The sequence below is a fragment of the Oryzias latipes genome, chromosome 5 (assembly GCF_053564925.1).
Source record: "Oryzias latipes strain Hd-rR chromosome 5, Olatipes_Hd-rR_3.1".
NCBI classification, from domain to species: domain Eukaryota; kingdom Metazoa; phylum Chordata; class Actinopteri; order Beloniformes; family Adrianichthyidae; genus Oryzias; species Oryzias latipes.
This window is the reverse complement of record NC_136241.1, coordinates 3781416-3808312: the sequence shown is the minus strand read 5'-3', so window position 1 is coordinate 3808312 and position 26897 is coordinate 3781416. Positions and strand designations below refer to the sequence as shown.

General features: G+C 40.1%; 1 protein-coding gene across 9 annotated transcripts in view; it reads right to left on the bottom strand.

Moving 5' to 3' along the window:
* The window catches only part of ampd2a (adenosine monophosphate deaminase 2a), a 34724-nt gene extending 7827 nt beyond the window's left edge, over positions 1-26897 (bottom strand). The window contains exons 1-10 of one of the 9 annotated variants that reach the window (XM_011474629.4): positions 26600-26897; positions 26251-26322; positions 7816-7946; positions 7278-7408; positions 6708-6776; positions 3546-3654; positions 3272-3458; positions 1286-1427; positions 768-857; positions 537-666 (exon numbers count right to left, since the gene is read on the bottom strand). In XM_011474629.4, the coding sequence (XP_011472931.1) occupies positions 537-666; positions 768-857; positions 1286-1427; positions 3272-3458; positions 3546-3654; positions 6708-6776; positions 7278-7408; positions 7816-7946; positions 26251-26260 (999 nt within the window). In that variant the 5' untranslated portion in view covers positions 26261-26322; positions 26600-26897. Of the gene's footprint in view, positions 1-536; positions 667-767; positions 858-1285; positions 1428-3271; positions 3459-3545; positions 3655-6707; positions 6777-7277; positions 7409-7815; positions 7947-12137; positions 12493-21266; positions 21985-23582; positions 23723-26250; positions 26323-26403; positions 26536-26599 lie in introns of those variants that run through there. The other 8 variants (XM_004068541.5, XM_011474630.4, XM_078946853.1 and 5 more) reach the window with 8 other exon arrangements.

Here is a 26897-nt window from a genome sequence, read left to right as displayed (position 1 = left end):
ATCGTTTCCGTTTGGGGGTGCAACAATTCATTTAAACAATTTGATTCATATCGTAATTTGTGGTTGATGATCCCATTCATAGTCAATGTCGGTTCCTTTTAAACGATCCGATTTGATCCGATTCTCTGACCTAAAATGGATCCAAAACTTCAACCGCTGTGACTCAGAGAGAAACACCTGGAACTGAACAGGGAAGTTTTCCAGATTCCTTAGATTTCAAGTTTAAATGAAATCTGTGTCCAAACAAACAAGTAAACTAGAATGAATGTCAAATCCATTCACAATTGAGTTTCCTAAAGTTCACCACTGTTGTTTTTCCAATCCAAAGGGAACATTCTTAGAACATTCTAGACACTGGATGGTCACATGACTTTGCTAAATTCAAAGTGTTTCCACACATTGGACTGGAATGATGGACTGATCCTATTAACAACTTGCCTCAGACAGACTGATCTGGTTGGATTGTACCATTGGAAAAATGGTAACACCCCCACAGTTTTAAGTTTATCAGCAGGTGAAACGTCCTCAGTTCTTGCCTTTCTTATGTTGTAGAAGTCGCGGTGAGGAACCCTCTTCTGAGCAGCAAGCTCTTTCATCTCATTCAGGAGGATGTGCATTTGAAATTTGGAGCTCAGGTACTGCAGGCGGCGATAGCAGAAAGACTTCCTGAAGGCCGTCCCAAAAAGAAGAAGAAAAAAATAAACAGGCGCGATTAATATTAAACCAAGCTACAGCCGTTACACGAAATATGACCTGATTGAACTTACACTGGCCCGTTGATAATGAGGGACATCATGACGTTCATGTCTGCGATGTACTCTTTTAAATCTGGATACAGCAGCTCAAGTTCTGTGCTCCTAAAAATGAATGAAGTCATTAGCATGCTGTGAAAATATTCTGCTGCTTTATGTGAATATTTCATAATACATGCAAATACGGTTCTGTGCATCTTAAACTATTAAAAAATACATTGTTTTTTTACTTTTATAAAGCTTAAAAGCAGTCTTCTATAAAAACAAATATACGTTTGACCCTTTCTAATAGTTCTTATTAAATGATCAATAGAAACAAACCAGATATTTTGGAGATTTGGTTTTATAAATGAGTAAAGTGAGGTTGACATGTCAACTCGGCTTCATTCCCCAACACTGATCTCAGTGGTTTTTTTCCAAAAACATCATTACAAATATGTTGAACACAGCTGCCACCTGCAGGGTTTCCCCTCCCACACCTGCTTCCAATTCATTTTATCAAAAGTGATCAAAAGTTCATAAACTCGTGGTACTTGTCCATGTTGTAGCTCTTGGTGAAAACATGGACCACACCATCGACCATCTTGCATCCATAACCAGCGTCCGGCGGCAGAATCATGGAGTCCATGTTGTCGTAAGGGTGCGTCTCTGAAACAGGAGGATGGACAGGAGCGTCTGGGAGAAAAAGACCAGTATGAGAAAGAAAACCACAGCAAAGGAACGATTTTTACTGCAGTACAACTTCAGTCAAAGCAGTTTAGTGTCTTAGTCACATGACCCGAACGGGTGCGCCAGGTTTTTGGATGTTTTTGAGCCTGTGGAGGATCGTAGATGAGTGAGGCCGTATCTGAAAAAGGAGTGCAGGTGTGTCTCGAAGTTCCCATGATGCCCACCTATAGTCATGTGTGGGGTTGGTGTATTGTGAAGTATTTGTGAGGATAACACAAGTTACATGGACTATGACGTACAGGTGGCGACCTTAAACCGCACCTCCGTTATTTGTAAGGTGTACGCATTGTCTTTTTGATTTGATTTATTGATTGATTTCAAGCATTGTAGTCAAAAGCAATAAAGAATTTACACATATTTATCAAACTCATTACAGAAATGTTGAAATGCAAAGTTTAAAAAGACAGAAAACAAAACAAAACAAAAAAAGTCACTTAAATGACATTTTGCTTAATTGATACAGTGATCATTAACTAAAATCAAGTAGAGCTTGAATTATTGCTTCAAAAGGAATTGAAAAGGTTCTTACTGACCATGTGCAAATTCTGCATGCACAGATGTGCGTGCGATACGCAAGTACCCGTAGGATTCCCACACACTGCACTGATTGTCAAATTTGTGCACGAACAGAGAGTGCAACAGATGTGCAAGAGCACATTTATGACCTGAGCAGCCCTAATCAGGAGCTCCCTGCACAGTGCACAGGGTTTGAGCCAGGTTAGAAAAACTGAAAAATCCATACAACAAGCCTGCATTTCACCTATTTCACCTTTACGTGTTGTTTAAGTGTTCGCTACTACCAGTCACCTGCAACATGCCCGTAAAAAAAAAAAAGCATGACTATTTATGCTCTTTAAGTTTACAGAGTGGTCTACGACCTTGATATTTCGTTTTGGCCACCTGCATGCCCTCTGCACATTTTCCCCATTTTTCCCCTGCAAACAGCCATAATCCACCCATAATGGAAGTTGTGACTAAGAAATAAAATGCAAAAAGTTCTAATAAATAAAAAAAAAAATAGTTCAGATATACCATTAGTGACAGTCTGGAAGTACAAGTCCGGCCAGTATGCTTGTTGTAAAGTAAAGTATACCGTGTGAAGTGTAGTTTTGTTCATTTTACAACAATTAAAAGCATTTAGGTCAGCTTATTGGTAGAAAACCTCCAACAGTGGGTGTAATCTGAGCTGTACAAGGATTTGAAACAGGGAAAAACATGGCCAGTCTTCTCATGAAATAATTAATGAAATTCTAAAGAGCAGTCAGGAAGACGGATGTTTTATGCGTCATAAAATATGTCACATTAGGTAGATTCACTCGAGTTTGCCGTCGACTGTGTGGCTGATCTGGGTATTGCAGGTAAATCTAGGTTATGGTTTGGATCTTTTAGTTTCCTGAATACCAATCATCCCAAAGGAAGTCAATAAAAGAATTAAAATGAGATTAAAATGAATTCAGGTGTTAAATGATAACATCGATGTCTTTGATCTGTTTAAATATTTACCTACCTTTACTCAGGACATGTGTGACTTTTGAGTCAACGGTTATCCCAATCTTGTGACTGTTTTAAAGGGTAATAAAGTGTTCAATATTCAAATGTGATGGTATCTTAATATATCTCACATTTCAAATGGTTGAAAAGTATTTATGCAAGAGCAAAAAGAGATATTTAGAAGTTAGAACTCAACACTTCTTGCTGAGGAGATAAGACAACAAACAAGTGGACCAAAACCAAAGACTACACAAGTGTCCACATGAGCATGTTCCAAACTGGATGTGTGAGAACCATACCAGCATCCACAGGAGTCTCTGAAACGTCATCATAGAATCCCATATCCAGAGTCTTGGTCCCGAGGTCGTGCAGCGCGTGAGCTGTGGTCTTACAGAAGTTCTGTAAGGAACGGTTTATGTACTTCTCCCTGATGAATAACGCCTTCACCACACATTTCGCAGCATCTACAAGGTCAGTGAAGGGCACCTGAGAAATCACAGTGACAATGAACACGTGCCAGACTCGCTTCACCCCAGTCACTCTTTCCAGGATGGACGGGTCAGAGAGTCCTACCCCGCACTTTTCGTCTCCAGATATCGAGACTCGCAGGTACTCCCTTTCCAGTGGCATCTGTCTCTCCCGAAAGCCCATATATTCAGTGTCCACACTCTTGTCCTTCAGTCTTTTGGGATACAGACACGGTTAAAGCAGTTCAAACAAAGAGACGAACAGGAGCCTCTAAAACTCAGCTGGACATTTGGTAGAAGGGTAAGCAAAGCTCTTAGTCTGAAAGTCCGATGATGTCAGCTGTTATGGGAAATGATTGTTTTGAGGAAGGTTTCTGGAAACTATTCTCCAAATGCAGGAGTAATTCAGACTTGGGGTAATTACATGCAATGAATTGAACACCGTCACAAACATTGTCAAGAACTTCCATGCAGACGTTAATTTACAGAAATCAAACACACTGGAGCAGCTGTTTCACATGTTTAGTAAGGAGCAAATGTACAAATGTAACCTCAAGAGTGTGAAATACTGAGTTTAGCTAATGTCTTCAACATGGACATCATAAATCTGATTCTTTAACTCAAATTATGAGGCTGGACGTTTATTTTCAAAAGTCAACAAAACATGAATGCATAGGTGAATCTGAAGTGACTTCTGTTGATACAAGAACCGCTCTCTGACATTGCAGAGTGCATCCCTCGTGGGTTCATGAGAAAAGTCACCTTTGTGCACTGATAAAGGTTACTGCATTTCCCAGCATGCAGCACAGGAGTTTGACCAGAGCAGACACCTTCACATGTTGCCAGTACCTGCATCTGTCCGACAGAAGCTGTTCTGAAAACCTTTTCTCAACCTGCCGTCGCCTACGTTGGCTTCTGCTAAATCTCTGCATTATGATGAGCTCGTTCTTCTTATGAGTAACTTAGAATTTCCTATAGACATCCTATCATGTAAAAAATATAAATAGTAATTGAAATCAAACAGTGGATGTGACAGTTATGGAGCTTGTGCTGTAAATGCTTGGCTTTTGACAACAAAACAGCAACTCCATGCGCTTAAACAAGCCTGATTGGTTAATTTTGTTGATGCATTTGCAGTGAAATATCAAATGTATAAATAATTGAAACAGTGCGGATGCATCACAAACACCTCTTCAATCCTTCTGAATAAAGTCTGTGAGCGCTTTAACACTACAATTATATTTTGACTCAATTGCAGGGAGATTTATGTTAAAAAAAAGTCTTCCAGTGCTTCTGTTAACTATTATTTACACGTCAATAATATACAGTGGAGGATCTCTTACTGATTTTGTATGTTTGCCCACTTAAAAAGAAATAGTCTGCCATGCTAATGGTAGGTTAATTTGTACCTAATTTGTAAAATCAAGAGCAAGAGAAAAAACCATCAAGAAACAACTTTGAGGAATGTATAAACCGGTACTTTTATTTAATTGAGGGACATAAATTTTTGAACCCTTTGTCAGAAAGACTTTGTACTTTGTGTCAAAACCCTCATTAGCAGCACAGAAGCCAGAGGGTCCTTGAAGCTGATGAAAACACATTAGGAGGAATTTTGGTCCACTCTACTATGAAAATGTTTTCTAAATCATTCCGATTTGGTGGCTGTTGCTTGGCAAAGCTGAGCTTCAGTTCTCTCCACAGGTTTTCTACAGGACTGAGGTCCAGAGACTGGCTGGACCGCTCCATGACCACGATCTGGCAGAGAGAGCCATAATAAGCCAAAATACAATTTTGTGAGAGCCATACAATGTATTTAAAACTAAAGACACAAGTAAATGTGTGCATTTTATGTAATTTCAACACTTTTAAAGTACAATAAGTCTGTGGATTCATTTTAATAACTTTGTTATTGTAGCAGACGGAGTTGGACTGGGTGGCTGTTGGGTCGCGTTCTAAGTTCCGGAATTCATTAAACGCATCAAGCAGAGATGCTGGTTGGCCCTCAGTTCTGTCGCTCAGCCTGTCGTTGGGGAGTTTGGACCAATGGGGTTCAGCTATGGGGCGAATAAGGGAAATAGGAGGGCTGGTGCGGGAGCGGGGGAAGAAAAACTTGGGGGGGGCGCTCTAGGCGGGAGAGACTCAGGAGTTGCTGAACAAGTTGTACAGAGTTGGTTACGGCTTGCAGTAACCAGAATAAAGAACCCTAAAAGAGGTTAAGACTCTGTGCCTCAGTGTGGGGAAGGGACACTACATTATGCTGTCGCTAATAAATGATGAGTATTTCTTAGCATTAATGTGACTTCTGGTGCTGCATGGTGGTTTTGTTGATGGTCTTGTCTAGTGGATCCGTGGTGAGTTTAAGTTTCATGCAGGCGTTGAGACTTTTGTTAAACGTGATCGTCTTAATGTTCTTTAGATGTGAGAAAGACTGCTCACATGCAGACGTGGAGCCAAACATTGTCAGTACAGCAATACTCACACGCTGCAGTGTGGGATATTTGACGGGCAGCGTGTTCTAAGTTTTGACAATCAGTGCGCCGTTTTCACCTCGCTGCCTGCGCCCACTACCCCTCCCCTCTTCCTTCTCAAAGACGGGAGCGCATCTGCAGGAGGGACGGCAATTCTCAGGTTTCAGGCTGGTTCAAACTCTGTGATATAACAGATAATAATAAACTGATAGTGGCACAGATTTTTTTCTCCAAGCATCACTACTACTGCGCCTGCACCGCATCGCGCCAAAATAGGACTGGTCCATTGAAACTTTTTTTTCATCAAAACTTTGGCCATCAAAAGAGCCAGATATGGCTCGTGAGCCATGGGTTCCCGACCCCTGCACTAACTGCTCTGTGTGAGCCAGAACTCTTAATGGTTACTAGAAGATCAAACACTTATTTCCTTCAATGAAATGCAAATTCATTTATATAAATTATATAAAGCTGATTTCTGGATTTCTCTATCTCTCACTGTTCAAATGAACCCACCAATAGGATGGCAGACTATCAATTACCGGTACATTTTAAGTGGGCAAACCTACCAAATCAGCAAGTAATCAAATATTTCCTCTACTGTAAAGTGTGCATACCCACATGACAAAAGCAGTGACACAAAGTAGACATTTGTATTGTAGGTTAGTCAAATAAGTATGCAAGTTCCAGATCATGCACATCTACTTTTCAGGGTACAAGCAAGCAAAACAGAGTAGATCGCAGTAGAACCAACAGAAGCAAAGAGCAGAGAAAGCATGCATACTGAGGCTGAGCTCACTCACTCTAGGTCTGCAGCACTGTCGATTTTCATGAAGTCCTGTTTGGCACGGAGCAAGATCTCTGGCTCAAGCCTTGGGGTGATGCGCAGCGGGGCGTTATTGTGTGGGAAAGGCAGGGGGGCAAACACCGAGGAAAGTTAGCACACAAGAGGAAAGACACAGTTTACAAGCAAAAAGCGGACACCCAAGCGTCCTTCCACAGATGTACGCAGAAAGAATGAAAACATCACCGGGCAACAGTCAACCCCAGCCAGTGAAACGGGGCCTAACGGGGGGCGTCGGTTCACCACCCAGTGATTGGCTTAGTAATGCAGCTGGCATCAATCTTAGTAACACAGACAGAGCCCACCTCTGGAGGAGAGTTGGTGTAGTTGAAGGTGTAACACAAGAACAGGTGGTGCACAGCTCATTAAACTGATAGCTGAGGTAAGTTAGTCACACAGTAGGCTTTTGGAGGTTGATAAGCATGTGCGCATGAACGAACAGCATCCTTTCCAACAGCAGGGAGGAGGGCTGTGTTTGTCCGTCTGGGGTCAATAAGATGATTTAGCGAGTCTGTTTGCGTTTCCTCACCTAATATCCTGACTGATCTGCCTCTCCAGGCGGTGCCGCCGCTCCTCCAGCTGTTCGATGGGGCTGTCCTCTGGAAACTCGTACGGTGCACTTCGCATATCGCTCTCCGCCATGGTGCGCGTGAAGAGCTCCTGGTGCCGGCACAGGTCATAAAATGTAGAGGCAGGAGTCATATTAAAAGCTTTGTACATGCAGACATATGGCAGACAGCGAGGCTTACACAAACACAAAACCATCTGTTATGTTAAGATGAAAAAAAGCAGGAATTATGGAGATTTCTTTCACACCAAAATAAGGAAAAGAAAGAACATTTCAACGTGTTACTCTGGATTTATAAAACTTATCTTTGTGTTTCTGCAAGTCAAGAATTAAATCTTCAAGAAGAGGCTCAACTCTAAAAGTGTTTTATTATTATTATTATATATTATTATTCAAAACCAAACCTAGTTAAGTGTTTGTCAAAGTTGTTGTAAACTAATCATTTAAATTGATGGTTCCATGAGGTTTGCATTGCGTGACGGCCTCACTGAATCCCCACCTCTGCGATCTCTTTGTATTTGTCCTCCATTGATGTGCGCAGGTCGATGGGAGAGTGAGAGAGGGAAACGGGGGTTCCTGGGAGGGATCGCTGAGGCTTGAGGGGCTTCGGCCCAGAAACGCCACGGAGGTCTGGGGAGGAGAAGAGGGGCAGCTTGGATCACACAATGTGCCACAGCAACAGTGATTTCTTTACTTCCACGTCTTCCTGAAACTAACAAGCCTGAAGAAGTTTTGTTACCAAAAAGATCTAAAACCATTTACATTTAAACCAACATTGCAGATATAAAAAAAAAGATGTTTAAAAATGATGATGTTTAAAAAAAAGACTAAACATCTCATAATAATCTTTACCAACGAAATGCATAATCGATTTAATTCAATCTTAAAAGCCATAATTTTTTTTTTATTTAACACCTTTATCAACAAAGTCTAAATGTTTGTTTAGCTTAAACCACGGGTTTATGGAAACTGTTTTTTTTATTACTAAAAGAATTAGGTCTGCAAACAGAAATGTACATAGAAAATACAAAAATAAATTTCAATAAATGAATTTCATGAATTTGTCAATCCTAACAAAATCATTTAAGGAACTACAAGATGATTACTTTTGAAGAAACTGAGATTAAAAAGTTTCAAAAAAAGATTACCCGTAAATAAGACAGAGTAAACAGCTGCATTTTGAAAGCTCTGAACATTTCATCAGCAGCAACATTTTTTTATTTGATTTGATTTACCTGTGCAGCACTTTGGATCTCTGGTAGATATTAAAGCGCTTTACAAATAAAAATCAACTGATTTAACAATTAACAATGATGGCAACCAATTGGTTGTGTGAGTTGTATTTAGATTCAAAGGGATTCTGAACTGTGTTTTATACTGGAATCAATCTGGATATTGAAACTGTCCCTCCTAGTCTAGGACACATTTTTAGCCCTTGTGCCATCTTGTGGGGTCCAGGTGACCCCACCCTTGCATTGACGTGTTCTCCCTACCATGACAAAGGTGGATAAAGGTGGAAAGAGATTTCATGTAATCCATGGAGACCAGTGAAGATCACAAATCATTGAAGAAAAAAGGTTCAGAGCACTGTCTAGTGGGTCTAGATGACCCCACAAGATAACACAAGGGTTAGAGAAGACAAACAGGGAATAACTTCTTTGTTTGAAAAAAACATACCAAAAGTTTATATGACTCTTTTCTTGAATTGTTAAAGTTTATTTTGAAAGTCTAAATATGTATCTTTAACTTACCCAAAAATGACTTTAGTGTTACAGGAAACCAAACCAACCCTTCTTTGTGGAGTGACTTGGCAGGTTTTAGAAACCTCTCTTTACTTTCTCTATTTTAGGCACAAGGTTTGTGTCTTTGCATAAAATATAAATAAAGCAGGAGTGCTCTGGGGTAAAAGAAGTTGTCTGGAAAAAGGCAGTAGAAATGTTTTGGGGGTTGTCACCACTGCCAGTCAGCACAAACGAGTCTCACATGATGGTCTAAATGGAAAGTATCCAGTCAACGTAAAAATCTAGGACACTGGCACTTAAAGAAAAGCAGTTGTTAGCAAGAAGCAGTCATCAGTGCAAATTTTATATCCTTCCGTTAAATGTAAATCTCCCTTTCTCCATATTATATGTATCCACCGTCTTAATCAGGTTTTTCTTTTGGATGAAGCGCATTGTCAGTACAGGATCTCTGACGTCTGAAGACCTCATCATCAATGCAAACAATTCAACGATAAGTTAAAAAAACAAGAAATACCACCAACAGGAGCGTCTGAACGACAATGATTAACTGCAGAAGTCTGGGAAGGTTTCTGCTGCTGAGGAAGGTCAGATCAGAGACTAGATGTCCTTCCACCTTCTGCCATAAACAGCATCGAAAAAAACTGCATCGCTGTGTGGAAGCGCCTCAGGGGGTGATGAACGCGACCCAGAAGATTGTCAACTGTTAGAAGAGCTGCGTCAAAAAGCTGAAAAGCTCCTTAAGGACACATCAGCCTGTGTGTTAGAACTGCTGCCGTCAGGTCCACGATCCAGACAAATCCAATCAGAGTAAAGCCATAAAACGGTTTTTATACAACGGCAATAACTTCACTAAACAACCAACAAATTACAGCTTAGAATGGATTGTTCACCTAGACCAAATAAATGATCTCTGGAGTTTTTATTTGTTATCTGTTTTAATATGGTTTCTATTTTAATTAGTATGAATTACTACTGACAGTCGATGTACAACTTTTGCTGTACATAAAATACGTTACATTAATGACAATCAAATCTTGTCTGGGAATGAACAGAGGAGCATGGAAAACCCTTTAAACACGGGAGAGTCGCTCTGAAAACGCGGGGGTCCTGTGACAAACCGCTTTTTAATCAACGCACACTAACGTCCGGGCTGATCCTCCTCTCCAGCATGGAGATGCACAGCTCAAATGCCACTGATCAGGCCTTCTAGTTAGAAAACAGAGTAAATAAATAAATCAACCAAAGTGAGTGACTAATAGCCAGATGAAGTCCTTCCTGTAGTGCACTGCAGATTGAAATCCACTGAGGAGCACCGACCATCTTGTTTTGTGAATTTCAAAGAGGCCAAGCGCTGTTGTGATACAGTCACACAGTCTTTCACCCAGGACTGAGTGCTCACCTCGCTCCTTCATTATTGGAGCCCTTGTTAGTGTGACATTGGTGTCAGGCTTCTGCTGCCCGAGTCTAGGCAGTGCAGTTCAGACGGAGCAGAGCCCAACTCTCATAACTACACCTACTGGCACACAGCAGCAACTTTCAGACACAAAGCTCAACCCAAGTAACAACGATGACACGGTTCCTGACATCTACCTACAGGATTGCCTGAATAAACAAGTTTTATGACCAGATGATCCAATAGCTTATATAGCAGCTCAACTACATGTTCAAAGGATACTGTGTCCGTATCAGATAACACGAATATACAAACTGTTCTTGTCAATACAGAGTGTACAGATCGTCAGATTGCTTTTTTGTTTTGTTTTTTTGCAAAACAAATAGGTGAATTTAAGTTACAAAACAAAGAATATTTTACCTGCAAGCATATGACAGTGAGCCTAAAAGGAACCTTTGCTGACAGGTTTTGCTATTCGGCACACATCTTTTCCAGCTTTGGGTTATCATTCTAAAACCCGTCATCATCAGCCCAAGCTCAATCTGTTGTTTGTAGAGCGTTTCATTAAGTCAGCGGTTCGGTTCCAAGTCTGAACCACTGAAAAAAGGGACATTTAAAAGTACTCCAAGTCATGTAACTAAACTAGAAACGCTCCATGTGGATGCAAACGAGTAAATGCTGACAGTCAGTGACAGAAACAAGACCTACATAAAGTCATCATTAAAATAAACAACTGCAGGTTGGGGAAAGAAACAGCTGTGAAGATGAACTCTAAAACACAGCAGCGCATTGCGTCTCCGTTAGAGACAGACTCAATACACACAAAGCAAGACAAGTAAAATAAAAGGTCAATTTAAATAAATCATTATGCTGCTCATGCCATAAATTCTGTTGACATTAAGTAAATTAAAACTAAATATATGGAAAACAACATTAAATATTGAATACTTCTAAAACTGACATTTTAGCAAAACCAACTAACTTTTTCAAAAGAAAAATTGATCTAGTTATGATTAAGAACTACATACTATAACTACTATATGTTGTTGCATTTCTTAGTTACTACTGGAGGTTCAAGTTAGCCATAGTTGAAATCACATCATCTGCAAAGCATTATGGGTAAAGTGTAGTTTAAGAAAAAAATTCTTGCTGTGATGAAAAGATCATTTTTGGGATGACACATTATTGTGTTTCTCAGCAACTCGTTTCTTACCGTCATCTCTTAAGACGTAATATTCAAAAAGATTTAAACAAAATGTCAAATGTATTCATGAATATACTAAAAACACAGAAAAGTGTTAATTAGCATCAAAGAGGAGACAGTTACTCCTCATTGACTCAGACTGTAAAAGGTTTTACTGGAATATGTCTGAATTTTTGCCTTAGTTCTTCTGTTAAAAAGTTGACAAACAGCTGTAATTTGTAAAATAAATATGAAACGCTTCATTTTTGTTTACATCGTCCCCAAAAACTTCAAGAAATTAGGGCAAATCATCCATATCTCCTAACAAAAGTCTTTAGTTTCTCTTGTTTTATCTTAGCATTTTGTCATGACATTACAGAGGATTTCATGAACACCTTACCCTACAAAGAGCAGCAGAAACTTTGAATAACACCAAATTCCCACCCAACAGCTGTATCCCATCGGGCACACGCAGGATAAGCAGTTATCATAAGATACAGTACCTCTGTCTGTCAGTAAGAGTCAGAGTTTCCTTTTCCGAGTGCCTGCGGGATGCTGGGACATGTAACTAGGCCCGGGACGTCTGATGAGCCCTCCCCCACTGATACAGAGAATGACAGCTAAACCGGAGTGTGCTCAGTCTCTGCACAACAAAAGCTGCACCGACACCAGAGCTAGAGTTTCCCCTTCTGTGCCGTGACTGTCGCTGCCTTCAGGGAACTGCTGAGCCACTACTTTCCCTTTTTTCACCTCCCGTTTTCTGTGTGAGCTGCTTCCTGGATCATTCAGAGCACGAACAGCAAAGCCAGCAAAGCTCCCGGATTTAAATACTGGGTTGGAATATACCATGTCCCCCCAAAAGAAGGGATGGATCTGGGTAAACCACTCCTGCTTTATTGTGTGGTAATTATGGAGGAGGCTCTGAATCGATGGCCACTCCCACTCCTCTCCTGGCTCACTAAAGCATCACTCATGAAAATATCTGATCCGTCTAAAGAGAAGGAAGGAGATTGATTCTATTATTTTCTCCCCCTTCATCTATGTGGGTTTAACTGAAGCACCTACTTTAATGCGCAGACATTTTTCCTAGCACAGATGTTAAAGCCACTTTTAATTTTCATCTTTAAATTCTATTAGGTCTAATTTACTGCCAGATGGTCAAACTAAATCTTCAAGAATAAACAAAAACAGGTGAAATGTATAGAACAAACCATTACTGAAGACTGACAAATACAGAACAGTTATTAGACTATGAAATAAGAAAAATCAAACAACTGTTTATTTCTTGTGAAAGACATTTTTCTGTACAGGACAAACATTTGATGCAATTCAGTCTAGTTTTCTGGATGGTTTCTTTGTCTGCACCTCATCAGCTGGGAGACACTTCTATTTAGAGAGCTCTTTATGTCGACAATGCTGAGGCTTTACACTTGGGACCATGTAATTATTCCACACAATACTGCAGAGCTGAGCTTCATTACTGATTGTTCTGCATAGTTCCCCAAAATAAACACCCAAATCAATTTCACGTGATCCCTAAAGGAGGGGGTCTGCACTCCTGGCACTACCCACCACCAAGGAAAACATTCAACTCTGTATGAGAACTGGATTTTATGACCCCTTCCCTCTGGCATTACAAACAGGAAGTACCCGTCCGCTCCAAGAAGCCACCATACCATAGCCTGAGTAAACAGCTATTACTCAGTCTATTTGCCAGAATAACCATTCTTGATCTACTACCTCTTTTGTGGCTGCCATAGAAACGTTGACCCAGAACAACTCTGACCAATCACTGCTTACTGACAACATCTGGCTCCAACATGGTGGCGTTCGTACCAAGTCAAAAAGGCAAACGAATTGACTTCATTCTGTTGGAGCTGTGAGTAAACCATTCTCTAAAAGTGATATCACACTCACTCGGTCCAGGTCTCATATACAGTCAATTGTAGGAGCGTAACAATTATTGGACCTAAATTATTTCTATTACTTTGATCCAATTAGATCCATCTGTCTGAGACAAGTTTTTAAATCAGGTTGACCTATACTGTTATAAAACAGTTTGAAAATTAAATAAATCAATTATATCAATATAAATACCTTTTGGATTGAGTCACGGTAGGTTTATTTTACTATAACATAAAAACGACCACGTCCATCACACTGGACAACGCACAAATGATGTCAGCAAAAACAAATCAGTCCATTGTTCCAGTCCAATATGTAGAAACACCATGAATTTAGCAAAGTCATGTGACCATACACTGTGCTAGAATGTTCCCTTTGGATTCTTTGGAAGTGGAAAAACAACAGTGGACTGAACTTTAGGAAACTAAAATGTGAATGGATTTGACATTCATTCTAGTTTGTTTGGACACATATTTCATTTACACTTGATGATCTAGAAACATTGACTATGAATTGTATCGTCAACCACCAATTATCATATGAATCGAATTTTTGTTTAACCCCTAGTCAATGGTGAGAATTAAAGACTGCACAACAGGGGCCAAAAATTGTAAGATCCAACAAAGTCAAGATAATTAGTTCAAACACCACAGATAATTGGCATGTGTAACTAAAGACCACTAAGCAGCAAAGTTTCCTTGCCTAAAAAGGTCATTTGTCCTTCATAGTTAACAAAGGTTAACAATGTCAGTAATAAAAGCTGCGGTTATATGTGCTAAATATTTGATCAAAGACCAGATTAGAATGGAACTGTGTACTTGGGCCCAGAAAAACTCTCTCTGATTATAACAAACGTTTACATACGCCACACTTTCGGTCGGAATAAATCATTTGGACATGCGCAGAACTAACTAAAAACCCTGAAACGCCCGTAGAAGAAGAAACATTGAGTTCTGTTGTAAACAAACAAAGCTGCAGCATAGAGCGAGAAGATCTTCTAAATGTGATTTTATTATTGTTAGGATTATTATTAAGTGCCTGTTAGCTCATAATTTGTTTTATTCTGTGCGGTCAGTGGTTTATTCTCGGCGGAACAGACCAAGAAGACGGGTTAGCGTTAGGCTAACACGTGCTAACAACATCTAGCTTTGGATGAACTTAAAATCCACGCAGTCAATGCTGCTATCTGCATCTTGGCTGCACGTAAATATGTGGGAATAACATCAGCCTTTATTTTGTCGGGACACGACTGGAAACACAAATTTAAATGATTGTTTACACGGTTTCTCAGGACTGTGTGGAGATGATTCAAAAGCCGCCTATGCATGACGTAAAGCCAGAGCAGTAGTGACCCATGATCGGAATGAACTGTTTATATGAAGCCCGATCGGATCAACAATCAGCATAACCCATCTATCTCCATCGGAAGGAAATTTTGATCAGAACGAGTCTGATCGGGGCAGAGTATTCCGAACGGCGTGTTTTTGATGACACATTTTTATTTTGATTGGGTGTTTATTCCGATTACTTTTGTCCATGTGACCGCAGCTAGTGAAATAAGAAAATATACAGTTAGGTTACTAAGTAGTGTGTTGTCAGCCTCAATGAAAAGAATGTGGCCTGTCCGGGTAAACAAAACTCAGCTACAAAACTGACAGAACCACTTTATCCACGTTTTAAAAGTAGGTTGTCAAACAACATTCAAGAGTTTCCTGAGAGTTTCCTGCTCTTGACATTTAGAGCAACATTTTTAGCTTAGGGATAAAACTCAGAATCTTCAGTGAAGCGTTGCTTTGCCTTTTGCTTCATAGAAGACTTTCAAAATAAGATGAAAACTTACAATTGTTTTCCCAAAGAGATTTAACATAAATATTACTTTGTATCAAGTGGAATGAAGTAGTTGGCAAATTTAGGTTTTCTAAAAGGAAAGTTTTAAAGATCATCAGATAAAGAATGCACAGCCCCTTGTCAGACAAAACTGTACTGTCCTAACAGGTTTCAGGAACCCGTCAAAAGCTTTCTGTTGGAGTTTAGTTAACCATAAAAAGCTTTAATAACAGTGTGTTTTCCCACAAATGGCACTTAAATCCAAAAATAAAATCAGAGAAGATTTATGCAACCACAAAGACAACACAAGATGCCAAAATTCAACTTAGCATGTTCATCCATCCCTTATTAGGACCAGGAACAGAGGAACAGCTCAAAATAGATGTTTGGAGACAAATACAGGGAAGCGGATGGTTTAGACACATTGAAAGGAGGAACAGTGAAGATGTTGGTGACAGGATGCGAGATTGGAGTTTCCTGGAAGATCTTAGAGGAAAACCAAAGAAGAGGATTGTGGATTAAACCCATACAAGCTTTGGGTAACTACGGTTATCTTAGGAATAAAGGATTCCATTCTAATAAAAAACCAAACAATGAAGCCAAAGTAACTGCAGATGCTGAGAAAAATGCTGGACTGATTTAATTTATGGATGACGCAATTCGCATTAGTTATAAAGGATCCTGAGAATTCTCAGGAACAATTACCGTAATTTCTTGACTGTAGAGCGCACCTGATTATAAGCCGCACCAGTTACATTTTAAAAGGATAAAACATTTTGTACATACATAAGCCGCACCAGTCTATAAGGCGCATGTGCCCGCATTGAAATGTGTTGTAGAATGAGGATGTGTATGTGCTGAAACCGCGCACGTGTGAAAGAAGGAGGGGAGAGCCCGTGCAGCATGGGAGGGAGTGAGAGCGCGCAGCGGAGGTGTGTTGGGGGTGTGCATTCATGTTTGATATACAGAGTGAAGGGGAACTGTCATAAAAGAAGCTTTCCCCCAGAAAAACAGTGAATGATTCTTTATTGACCCGCTCTGGAGACTCCGAACGGGGAAGTGAACCCCGAAGGAAGATCTGCCTTCGGTTGCATTTTCCATTGTCACATGCCTCTGCGTTATCATGACCCTATTGTGCTGCTACAACAAAGATGATTTCTCATTAAAATGCAGGGAACAACTATGATTCGAGCACACGCAGAAGCACATTTGAGCAGTTGTAATCACAGATTTGACATTGTAAGTCTAAATGAACACGTGCAAATGGGAATTTGTCAGTTGTAATTTTGTTTGTCAGACTTTACAGCAGAAGATCTTTTACACACAGATGCAAATTTTTGGTGTGTAAGTTCTCACATTCTATGTTACAAATCTCACATCAAATCTACAAGTTCGTCCTTTTTGGAACATATTTACCTTCATAGGCATGGTTTAGTTTTTGCAGGAGTAAGACAAAAATTGATGGAGTCTAAAACAGTGAAAAATGAAAGCAGTAAAAGAAAATCTAGAGCTGCAGCAGAAGATTACAGATTAGATTTTTGAACATCACAAAGAGCTTTGAAGATACTTTCAAGCTGGAGATGCACTGTGTGGAAACAACAGATGGGACCAAAGGCTAAGGCGTGACTCAGTGAGGGGGAACACAGGCGTTTTACTGATCAACAGGATGGGACGAGAACAACACTGCCAGGTGTTTTGTTTATTCCGTCACTCCTTAAAAATCAGACAATGTGATTTACTAGTTAGTTTTATACATTCCGTGTTTCACAGTTGAAGTGTATCTATGATGAACATTACAGACCTCACATCTTCACAGGTGGAACAACTTACAGGATCAGGGACTGAAAAATACTATTCTACATTCATGAATTCAACTAAACCTAAAATATAGTGGTTAGAAAGCTATCACAACACATGTGTGAGCCAACAGAACAATGACTAACAATATGAATATGTGTATATACATAGTCTTCAGTAAAGCTGTGCTCATCATCATCCTGCCCACAGATGCTGTTCCCTTTGTCACTGCGTCTGAATATAGCACGGGTACATTTGTCATTTGGCACATTTAACACAGCATACTTAGCAGCGCTTGGACATCAAAAGGTCAATATTTTGTTCCCGACACTAAATGCAGTTCAGCTCAAAGGTGTAAGAACTAATAGTTTTTATAGGCATGGCGTTGTTGAGCTCATTTTTTTTTGTTTTTCTCTCTTTTTCTCTCTTCAGCAAAACACGTGTGACGTGCAGCTACATGCATCAAAAATGAGCCACATAAATCAATGATGGATTAAAAACTCTTCTCCCAATCTTTTCCCACTGGATTACTGTACAGCACTGCGAGTAAACAAATGTCCCCAAATAAATCAGAAACATCTGCTCAATAAACTGAATTTTTCAGTGGACTTGTAGTTTGTGACCCGTTGAGGTCAGCAGACAATAAAAAGTCAGTTATGGACCAAACATCAGCTGACACTAGCTCATCCCAGGATTAAATGAAAGGAGATCTTTGTTAGGAACCATACTGGAAAGAGAAACATGCCAAAGCAGGCTACTTAACTGTACTCTAGCAATGAAATTCTACCCATCATAACTATTGAGTGTTGGGGAGCTTACTAATAACCCCACAGAGAGACGGCAGACACGCTGGCAGCCTGTTGAGCCTGCCTGTGTGTTTGTTTGTGCACATGTTATGAGCCATTTCATCGCCTTCAGGTTGGGGTGACACCTTCCAAGGCCTTGGGTCTCAGCTTTACAAAATCCCTTCTCCAGAATAGGAAGCAATGAAAACTACCAAGCTATTCCCAGAACAAGGAGGCCCTGGAATTTTCCAGGTAAACACATAGCAAGCTGGTCCTCAGTAATGCTGGGCGGTAGGTCAGGCACGGACTGGACATATTGACATCTACTTGATCCGGCAGATTCCCTGACTGTACATTTCCATGCCAGAAACTCCCTCTAGTGGTTAGAGAAGATAAAGCAGTCCTCCAGTTTTTTTAAACACCAACACAAACTGCAGAGGTTTGAGTCAGAGAGCAGAAATGGATTACAACATGAAGGAGCTTTAAGAAGTTGCCGATATTTTTTGTCGGAAAAAGCAATAAAAAAACTGAAATATTAAGTTACAATACAAATTAATCTCATCCAAAAGATTTAAAGGTCCCTTACCATGCTATTCTTAAGTAGAGTCTCTCTCTCTCTCTCTCTCTCTCTCTCTCTGATACTTTAATAGTTTCTCTTTTATTCATAAACACCTTATTTAATACAGTTTGTACTGTACCATTTCTTGGTTTTTGGTTGAAGTCACCGTTTATGTTTAGCGTCTTTTCTTTGATTTTTTTCCTAAATAAATTGACTTTCTTTACTTGTGTGTATCTCCAACACATGAGGTTGTCCATTTGTTTTCTACTGTGCTAACTCGTCTTTCAAAACACAGAGCAGAGTTAGCCCCAGTGCTGCAGATGGGTTAGAGGGTTCTAAAAAGAAGAGCCTTCATGCCAGGGAACCAAAAAAAAACAAAAAACAAAGGCAGTAGAAATTCCTCCAGCCCTCTGTGCATGATTCTTTACCAAACTCAGTAGATCCCGTCACATAAATTTGACTATAAAATCCCACAAAGTTCTGTTTTTTTCTGCAATAATATGAATATCTATGGCAGGGGTCTGCAACCTTTAACACTAAAGGAGCCACTTGGTCCAGTTTCTTACCGACTAAAACCCACCGTCTAGAAAAATACACTTTATTTATGTTTCTGTGGCCATTAAGATGTTCATTTGTAACAAGTAGCTTTTAAACGTTTATTTTTCTATTTTTGAACATTTAAATTGTTTTACTGTTGACAGCAGCTAATACAAGTTCCTTTTAAAATAAAACACATCCTGTGTTTAAAAAGATCCTCCTACTACAGCAGATTTATTTGAATTAAAAGTGCGAAAATGAAAAGTCAGACGTGACATTTTCTACCATTATGACTTTAGTGTGCCTTCATTCTTTTTCTCCTTTTATTTTCAAATATAAACATGATAATATCGGTGTGTAATCCTTTTTTTTCAAACCGTACATGTAAATGCAAATGAAGAACTTTGCCTCTGAACAGCAGCTAGACACCGTTGTTCAGCAAGAGATAAAGTTATCTTATAATAAACCACCGACAAGCCTGATGCTCATTTATCCGACATGCTGAAACCACAAAACCTGATGAAAACAAATTAACCAAAATTACAAAGCCATTACGGTATTTCTTTAAATCCTTATTTTTCTCACAACGGAAGGATAAAAGGTGCATGTGGCTCCGCAGCTTTAGGTTGCAGACACTTCAAATAAGGAAAAGAGTAGCCTTTAATAGAGCAGAAGAGTAAAGCGGATTGTTTGAACTTTTTCCATTAAACATGTAAGAAATGTGCAAAGAAGGAGAGCGATTTCTGCCAGAATTGGAAGTAACAAATATTGGTGCCAATTATTTTCGCGGCACAGCTCCAGTAAATCTCGTTTTCAGACAGGCGTGCTGTGGTGGGTCAGACAGAAGTGGCGTGGTGGTATCCTGCATATGCTGCTGAAGATGGACTGAGGAGAGCAGCGCTCAGTCAGGCGGCTAATTGAGAGGACTTAAATGACTGCATGGCTGGAGAAAGCTCTACGTTATTTATTACTGCAGCAAGCACAGGCTTCCTCAGCAAAAGCCGGAAAGTAAATGTCAGTGAGAGTTACTGCTTAGGATGTAGAGCTGCCTTCCTTCAAACATTTCATTGTGCAAAAGTCTATCAAGTTAACAGCTTTAAAGTAAATCAATATTTACATTTAACACTTTTCACTGATAAATAGCCCGGCTTGATGGTTGACCAAAACTGCCAGCTTGCATCATATCTTAAGATAAACAGTAACTTTTTTATAATTTAATAAGCATCCAGCTGTGTCAGTCGGATGAAGGCTGCTTTCCAAAATAAAATGTTGTTGTGTGTCAAGTAAGACCAGAGCCTCAGTTAACTATTTAGCCAATGAAGTGTTAGATTAGATACCTTGAGAGAAATTAAAACTAATCTGCAAAATAAAGGAAATTCTTCCAGCGTGACAAAAGATGTTTTCTGATTTAGAGGAGAAACAAGGATGCTGATGTCTGCAGCCTGACTGTTTCTACATTTTCTGTTTTCATTCAGATTTAAATTATAAGAGAAAAACTAAACCCGGATCTTATAATCACCTCTCTTGTCATTATTTTAATCCCACTTTTATTAAACAATTTGATGCCAGTTGTTTAGATCATTTGCATTTGACAGGTTTTAAAAGTGTTGTGATGTGAAAGTGAAGTCACAGTCAAAATCATTTCCCTCTGACTTCCTGAATTCTTCGTCAGTGTTTGATCCTAAAACTATTCAGAAACTACCACAGAACTGTCTGCTTCTCTCAGGATGACCTTAAATCTTATTTTGCACATGCACTTTCAGTTCAGCCAGCACTCCAGTTTGTAGAGATGCACCTGTGCAAAAAGAGTCAGTGAAATCCAAGACTTGAGTCCTTTGGTTTTAGACCATGTGACCATGACTGAACTTATTATTTTGTTGTTAATCGAGGGGGGGGGGGGGAGGCACAGAAGTGACAGACTTTCTGTTGTGCAAAAATACTTTGCAGTTTGATGGATCTGGGAACTGAAGTACACAAAAGAAAACTGAATAATGGATACTCAGACTGTGCAAGTCGTTCAAACAGAACCAAAGCCTCAAAGACACATGAAATAATCATTAGTGAAGCTGAGCAGCCATTCCAACAAACTAACATTCTGCCATCTAAATCCAGTGACTTTTCTTTGCCTGAGCGCCTGAACCGGCGTGTTTTCTGACTCTGGAGCTGCATAACATCTGCATGTTCCCATTTCTTCCTCAGGACTCCCTGTCATCTTAACTCACCGGGGCTGGTGGTGCTCTGCAGGCTTGCTCTCTTGTTGAGCGGTGATGCAGGTTTAGGTTTTCCTTGACCATCACCAGCAGAGGAAGATGAAGATGAAGATGAAGATGACATCTTAACATGAGTACGCCTGTTAGCCCTGGACCAAAGTGTGCTGGAGCTGTGCAGCGGCCAGCAGAGGGAGAGACAAGCACCGCAAGAAACCCTACAGCTGTGACTCGGACTGGGGGAGTGCGGCGGCAGGACCCATCCTGAGCTCGGGGGAGCTCCTCTGCAGGATTGGCTCCTCCCACTCCCACCCAGCAGCTGGTCAGAACTGCACAACAACACTCTTTGCAGGGCCTTGCTGAGGGCCATCCTCTGCTGTTGTCCTGGCAACCAGGGAAAGAGCTTCCTGTAGTTGATGCAGTGAGATACAGCCATAAAAGGGGCATTGCTAAAGTGTGCTGCTAGCATGACAGCCTGCTCTGTCCGCACCCAGCCGAGGTGAACAAAAAGCAAAAAAAGTTCTTCCCCCTCTACAAGAAAAATCGGAACAATCATCCAAACAGACGGAGCAACAAAAAGAAGAAAGAAAAATAAATAAACGGGTGGTGAAGATAAGCACAGCCCCCAACCTCCTGTGCTGGAAACTTCTGAGGGGGGACAGCCTAAACACACACAGCCAGAGCTGCCTGACATGAAGTCTTATAAATAGTGACAGCCAATGCCCAGGAAGGGATAGCAACACATGACAGCTTAAGCAAGCCCTCCAACTCTTTCACATGGCTGCTGCTGCAGAGCACCATCTTCATTTTTCCACTTCACTTTCAAACGAGCAGTTATCAAATCAAAACTAAACCCGGAGATAAAAGAATACACCATCTTCCCTCTGATACGTTTCATAAAGTCTTAACATATTAGACACAATCTGTCTTTATTGCCGTATGAACACAAGAATACACTTTTTAGGGTTTTTTTTTTGTGTCACAATGGCAGGAGAATATATATTACAAGAAAAAAAATGGAAATCTTTAAGAATTCAAACGGACTTAAATGAATCAAAAACCAAAATCTACTCAATAAATGCTGATGATGGTTGGTCATTTTTGGGGGGGTTATGTTAATTCTGAAGTTCTCCATGAGTGTTTAAGGAGGCCTAGAAAGAATAAACATCTCCACCTAGTGGCACAAACAAACAAGATTCCTAACAAGTGATCTGAAGACGGTTTAAAGGCCCATCTCCAGGGTCAGCAATGTTTCTGACATGAAGTGCCAATTTGACATCTGTGACGTCACAATGTAAGCAAACCCACTCGTTTTCGTGGAGTGGGAGGGGCTGGTGCTCAGAGACCAGGTTTTCAGAGGAATGCGTGAACAGAGCAAAAATACTGCTTTGGGTTTTCTTTTGTGAGGAATGAATTAAATGAAATGAATTGAATGCAATACTCATGATTATGCCTTTTTAGCCTTTAAAATTGTTTGGTGGGACCGTTGGCACAGTGGTCTTGCTCAAAGTTTTTTCCTATGTCACTCCTGATTCACACCATTTGAATGAAGAAATTCTCAGAAATGCCTTTTTACTCATAATTCTTTTTCATACATCATCAGAAAAATATGCTACTAGAACATGTTAAAAACACCATTTGGGAGCTTCAAGGGAAAAACTAAAACTGTATTTAACCTAGTCTGATCATGGTTTTGGAACTAATCTGACATGTATAATTTTTAATAGACTGTCATTTTAGCAGAAGCGATTATAAGCATGTTCCTCCTTAAGTGACATTCTGCCAGGTTGGCTGCTGACCTCTGCATCTTGAAGAACATCCACAACATTAATAACAGGAACACTGAGAACAATAAGATGAAACCTCTAACTTTAAATGTCCCCATTTTTAACCTTTTTGTTAGGGATACCATCATTTTTGTCCAGCCCTTATTTCTATATCATTTACCAGCAGTCCAAAAGAAATGTGTAATTTTCAGTATTTTATGATATTTTAAATAGATCACAGTTTGTTGAGTGATTATTGTGGCCTTTTCTCTCACTAGCAGAGGAGTTCTAACAATTCTGTAAAAACCTGTATTTAAACCCAACAACTTTGTCTAAATGTGTCCATGCTAATTTTTCAAAGAGCTGTTGTCCAACCAGAACCTTGACAAGTTTCTCAAAAGAGTAGCAACAAAGTGAAAAATAGATTTTTGCATCAGTTCAGTCGTATACTCTACCTTTCAGAGTCAACACTCGCCATCTGTCAGCACTTCAGCAGCTAAAACAATAAACCTGTTTTTGCTTGAAAAGAGGGGAAAATACACAAACAGCTACTGGAATATCTCACCTTTTTCCTGAAAAAATAAAATAAAAAAATCAGCGTAAACCAGGTTTCAGCAGGAAACAGAAGGCAGTTGTATAATTTAATAGCCCCACTCTGGCTCTCTCTTTGCTTGTGCTGCCTGGGAAAGCGTTCTTTCTGCCAGCACGCCCGTTTGGCTAAAAATCAGACCACTGTGCAGACTACTAAGGGTTTTTTTTTTTTACTCCTTTTTCCCTTCAGAGCAAAGCTGGTGCAATTCAGCACTTTGTTTGCAGAGGCCAACAGCAAGGGAAAAACAACTCAACTGTGCTTGTTAGTATGTGAGAGCCCAAAACCCAGGCACTTTTTCAATTCCACTTCTAACATTTTATTCCCATCACATTACAATAAAACACAGCCCTTGTTGGCGCTTTAATAAGAGAAAATTGTGGTCATTTTTTAATTTAAAAAATAGAGTTTTAAGAAGATTTTGGCTTTACTATTGATCTAAAATAAAAGGGATTTTTCTCTGTTTAAACCAGAATTCATCCATGTCCAGAGCAGTCCTTATAAGTCTACCAAACCTAGAAGATTCTGACTGAAAAGCACTTTTCAAGGTCTTAGGAGAACCAGAACCAATCCCCACTGCTTTCATTCTAGCCCCATCGTCAGAGCATCAAGGAGCCCCACAGAGACACCAGCCTGCCCACTTTCACTCCTAAATTAGCTTTGATTAGTAGCATCACAATTGAATCTTTAGGCTAATGTGCTTTCCTTTTCTGTTAGATTTACCTTTAATCTTGTATATCATATTTATGAAATGCGTGCATAGAATAATCCCATATTCTTTTAGACTTATTAAAAATGAAAGCTTGACTCAAGCATGAAAAGCCCCCAATTGTTTTTTAAGAAATTGGTAAATCAAATATCCTGTAGGTCTAAGGTCACATTTGTGATCTTCCTGAGATCAAAAACCAAAGCTAATGCAAATACGTTTATTCTAAATTTTTATGTTTTTAACATAATTTTGTGGCTTTTTTTCCTAGTGGAGAACATATATAAAGAAAATTAAGATTAGAAATGCATTTCTTAGTATTTCCTTATTGAAACTGTGGTGAATCAGAAGAAGATGAAAAAATGCTGTTTGAAAAGCTTATACTTGTTTTGTACAAACTACCAATCGGTAAGCCACAAGCTCCCTGCTCCGCTCTATTCTGATGCATCCACTTGAAGACAAATAGATCCATTAATGTCCTTTTTCCTCAACTGAGTTGAAATCTGGTTCTAAACTGTAAGCTACAACATCGCTCACCATTTTCGTTAGCTAGCAGGAGAGAGTGTAAACAAAGGGATGATGGGAAGGCTTAGTCCACGCCAAGGGTCCCACCCACCACTCAGAGGTGAATTTCTAAAGAAATCCTGCCGCTCTACAGGAACTATGTCCTAGAAAACTACACAGCTTTTTGATTTTAGCTCAAAACAGCGTAATCATAATTAAAGACCGCAGGGAACGCTTTTACAATAGATAAAAAGATTATTGGAGTGAGACTTTAATTCAGTTTATTTCAGCTTGAAAAATAACCCAGTTCTTCTAAATTTCCAGGGTTGTTTGGTTGGGATTTCAGGAACATTTGCATTTAATTTGCAGTTCACTGGTTAGCAATGAAGAATAAGCTGTTCTACACACTTTTTATAGTCCCGCTCTGATAATCTTTTGATTTATTTTCAAAATTTTCCCAGTGGTCTTTTAATTATGATTAAACCGTTTTTAGACTAAATGAAAAAACCTTTTGTGTGCGGATCGATTGGCGAAGAGTAACACCCATTTACTGTATGTAGAGTACTGGACTGAGTGACCCCTCCACCCTTGCATTCCAAACAGGAAGTACTTGCTGGCTCCAAGAAGCCAAAATCCCATAGACTTCTATAGCGAAATACAAAGCTGTTATTCATTTTATTGGTCAGAATAACCACTCTGGCTCTGATACCTGAAGAGGTTTGAAATTCAAACAAGCTTACTAGCAACAGTAGTTGCCATAGAAACATTGACTCAGATCGACTCGGACCAATCACTATCGTCTGGTTCCACATGACGGCGTCCGTATCACAGAAAGATGGCGAAAGCATTTTCTATGGGTGACGTCACACTCACTAAGTCCAGTTCTCTATACAGTCACTGGTAACCCAACTTTCCCTTGTCCTCCCCATTGCTGAGAGCTCTCTGTTTACACTCCTTCCCAATAGCTTACAGCCCCTCACAATCCAAACCTTACAATACTGGTGCAACAAAAATAGTGAGCAATATCAGAGCTATCCAGCCGTCCAGTTCTGATCCAGATTCCAGCTCAGACGAGGAAAACCAAGTCGTTCATGGGTCCATTTGTCTGCAAGTGGATGCATCTGAATGGAACGTAGCAGGGGAGCTTGTTGAGTTTGTACGTCACGAAAACAACCTGTTCCCAACTGCCTTTTTTCTTCTGCTCCTGATTAACAGCGATTTCAATACAAAAACCGTCAACAACAGAAAACAACAACTTTGATCGTAGTGGGTTTTTGAACTATAGCAAATATTTACTAATGATGCCTAACTCTGTATTTAAACAGTTTACACTTGAAGGTTAACGGTTTTTGTTTGGTTCCCTGAAGAATATTTACTAACAACATGAGTTCCGTGGAAACAGCTGGAGCCCAGCGGTTGAGCGGACTGTCTTACCGTCGGTCATGGTCGTAGTCGCAGCTCCGCAGACAGTCAGACAGACAGGAACTGATCGCTCTGCAGAAAAGACTGAACACAAACACGCAGCTTTACACACTTTTAAAGCTCATTAAACCAAACGGCTAGCAAACACAGACATTAGCTAGCGACCTGTGAGTTCGTTTCAACCGAACAAAGTCCTCACTAGGTCAACCTGAAGCTGCTACTACTAAATGAACCACTAACAAGTTCAACAGCGACGCTCTAATTACTAATAATTCTACTTCCGGTGGTGGTGGGGGAGGGCTTCTGAACTGTCAGTAACTGAGTCGAGTTAAATTAAGTGCAGCTCAGAGGTAGTTTTCACCTTGTTGCGGTCCAAATGTGGTGTTTTCAGTCGAAAAAAGCGGGTCTCAGGCTGAGAAGAAGGAAGTTTGGAGGGAGCTCTCCGCTGATGGGAGTTCAAGGGTCGCCTGGTGTCCTCCAGCACTGCCGGAGCCGCGGAGGAGTGTCCTCCTGACGGTTAGATAAGACTTATCTGCGCGCGGCGGCTGTGTCCCAGAGGGTCACGAAAAACGAGCACGCGACCAAACCCCACGCGACACTTTGACATCGCATGCACGCGGCAGGAAGCGAAAGTCGCTCTGTAATGAGGAGATCTTCCC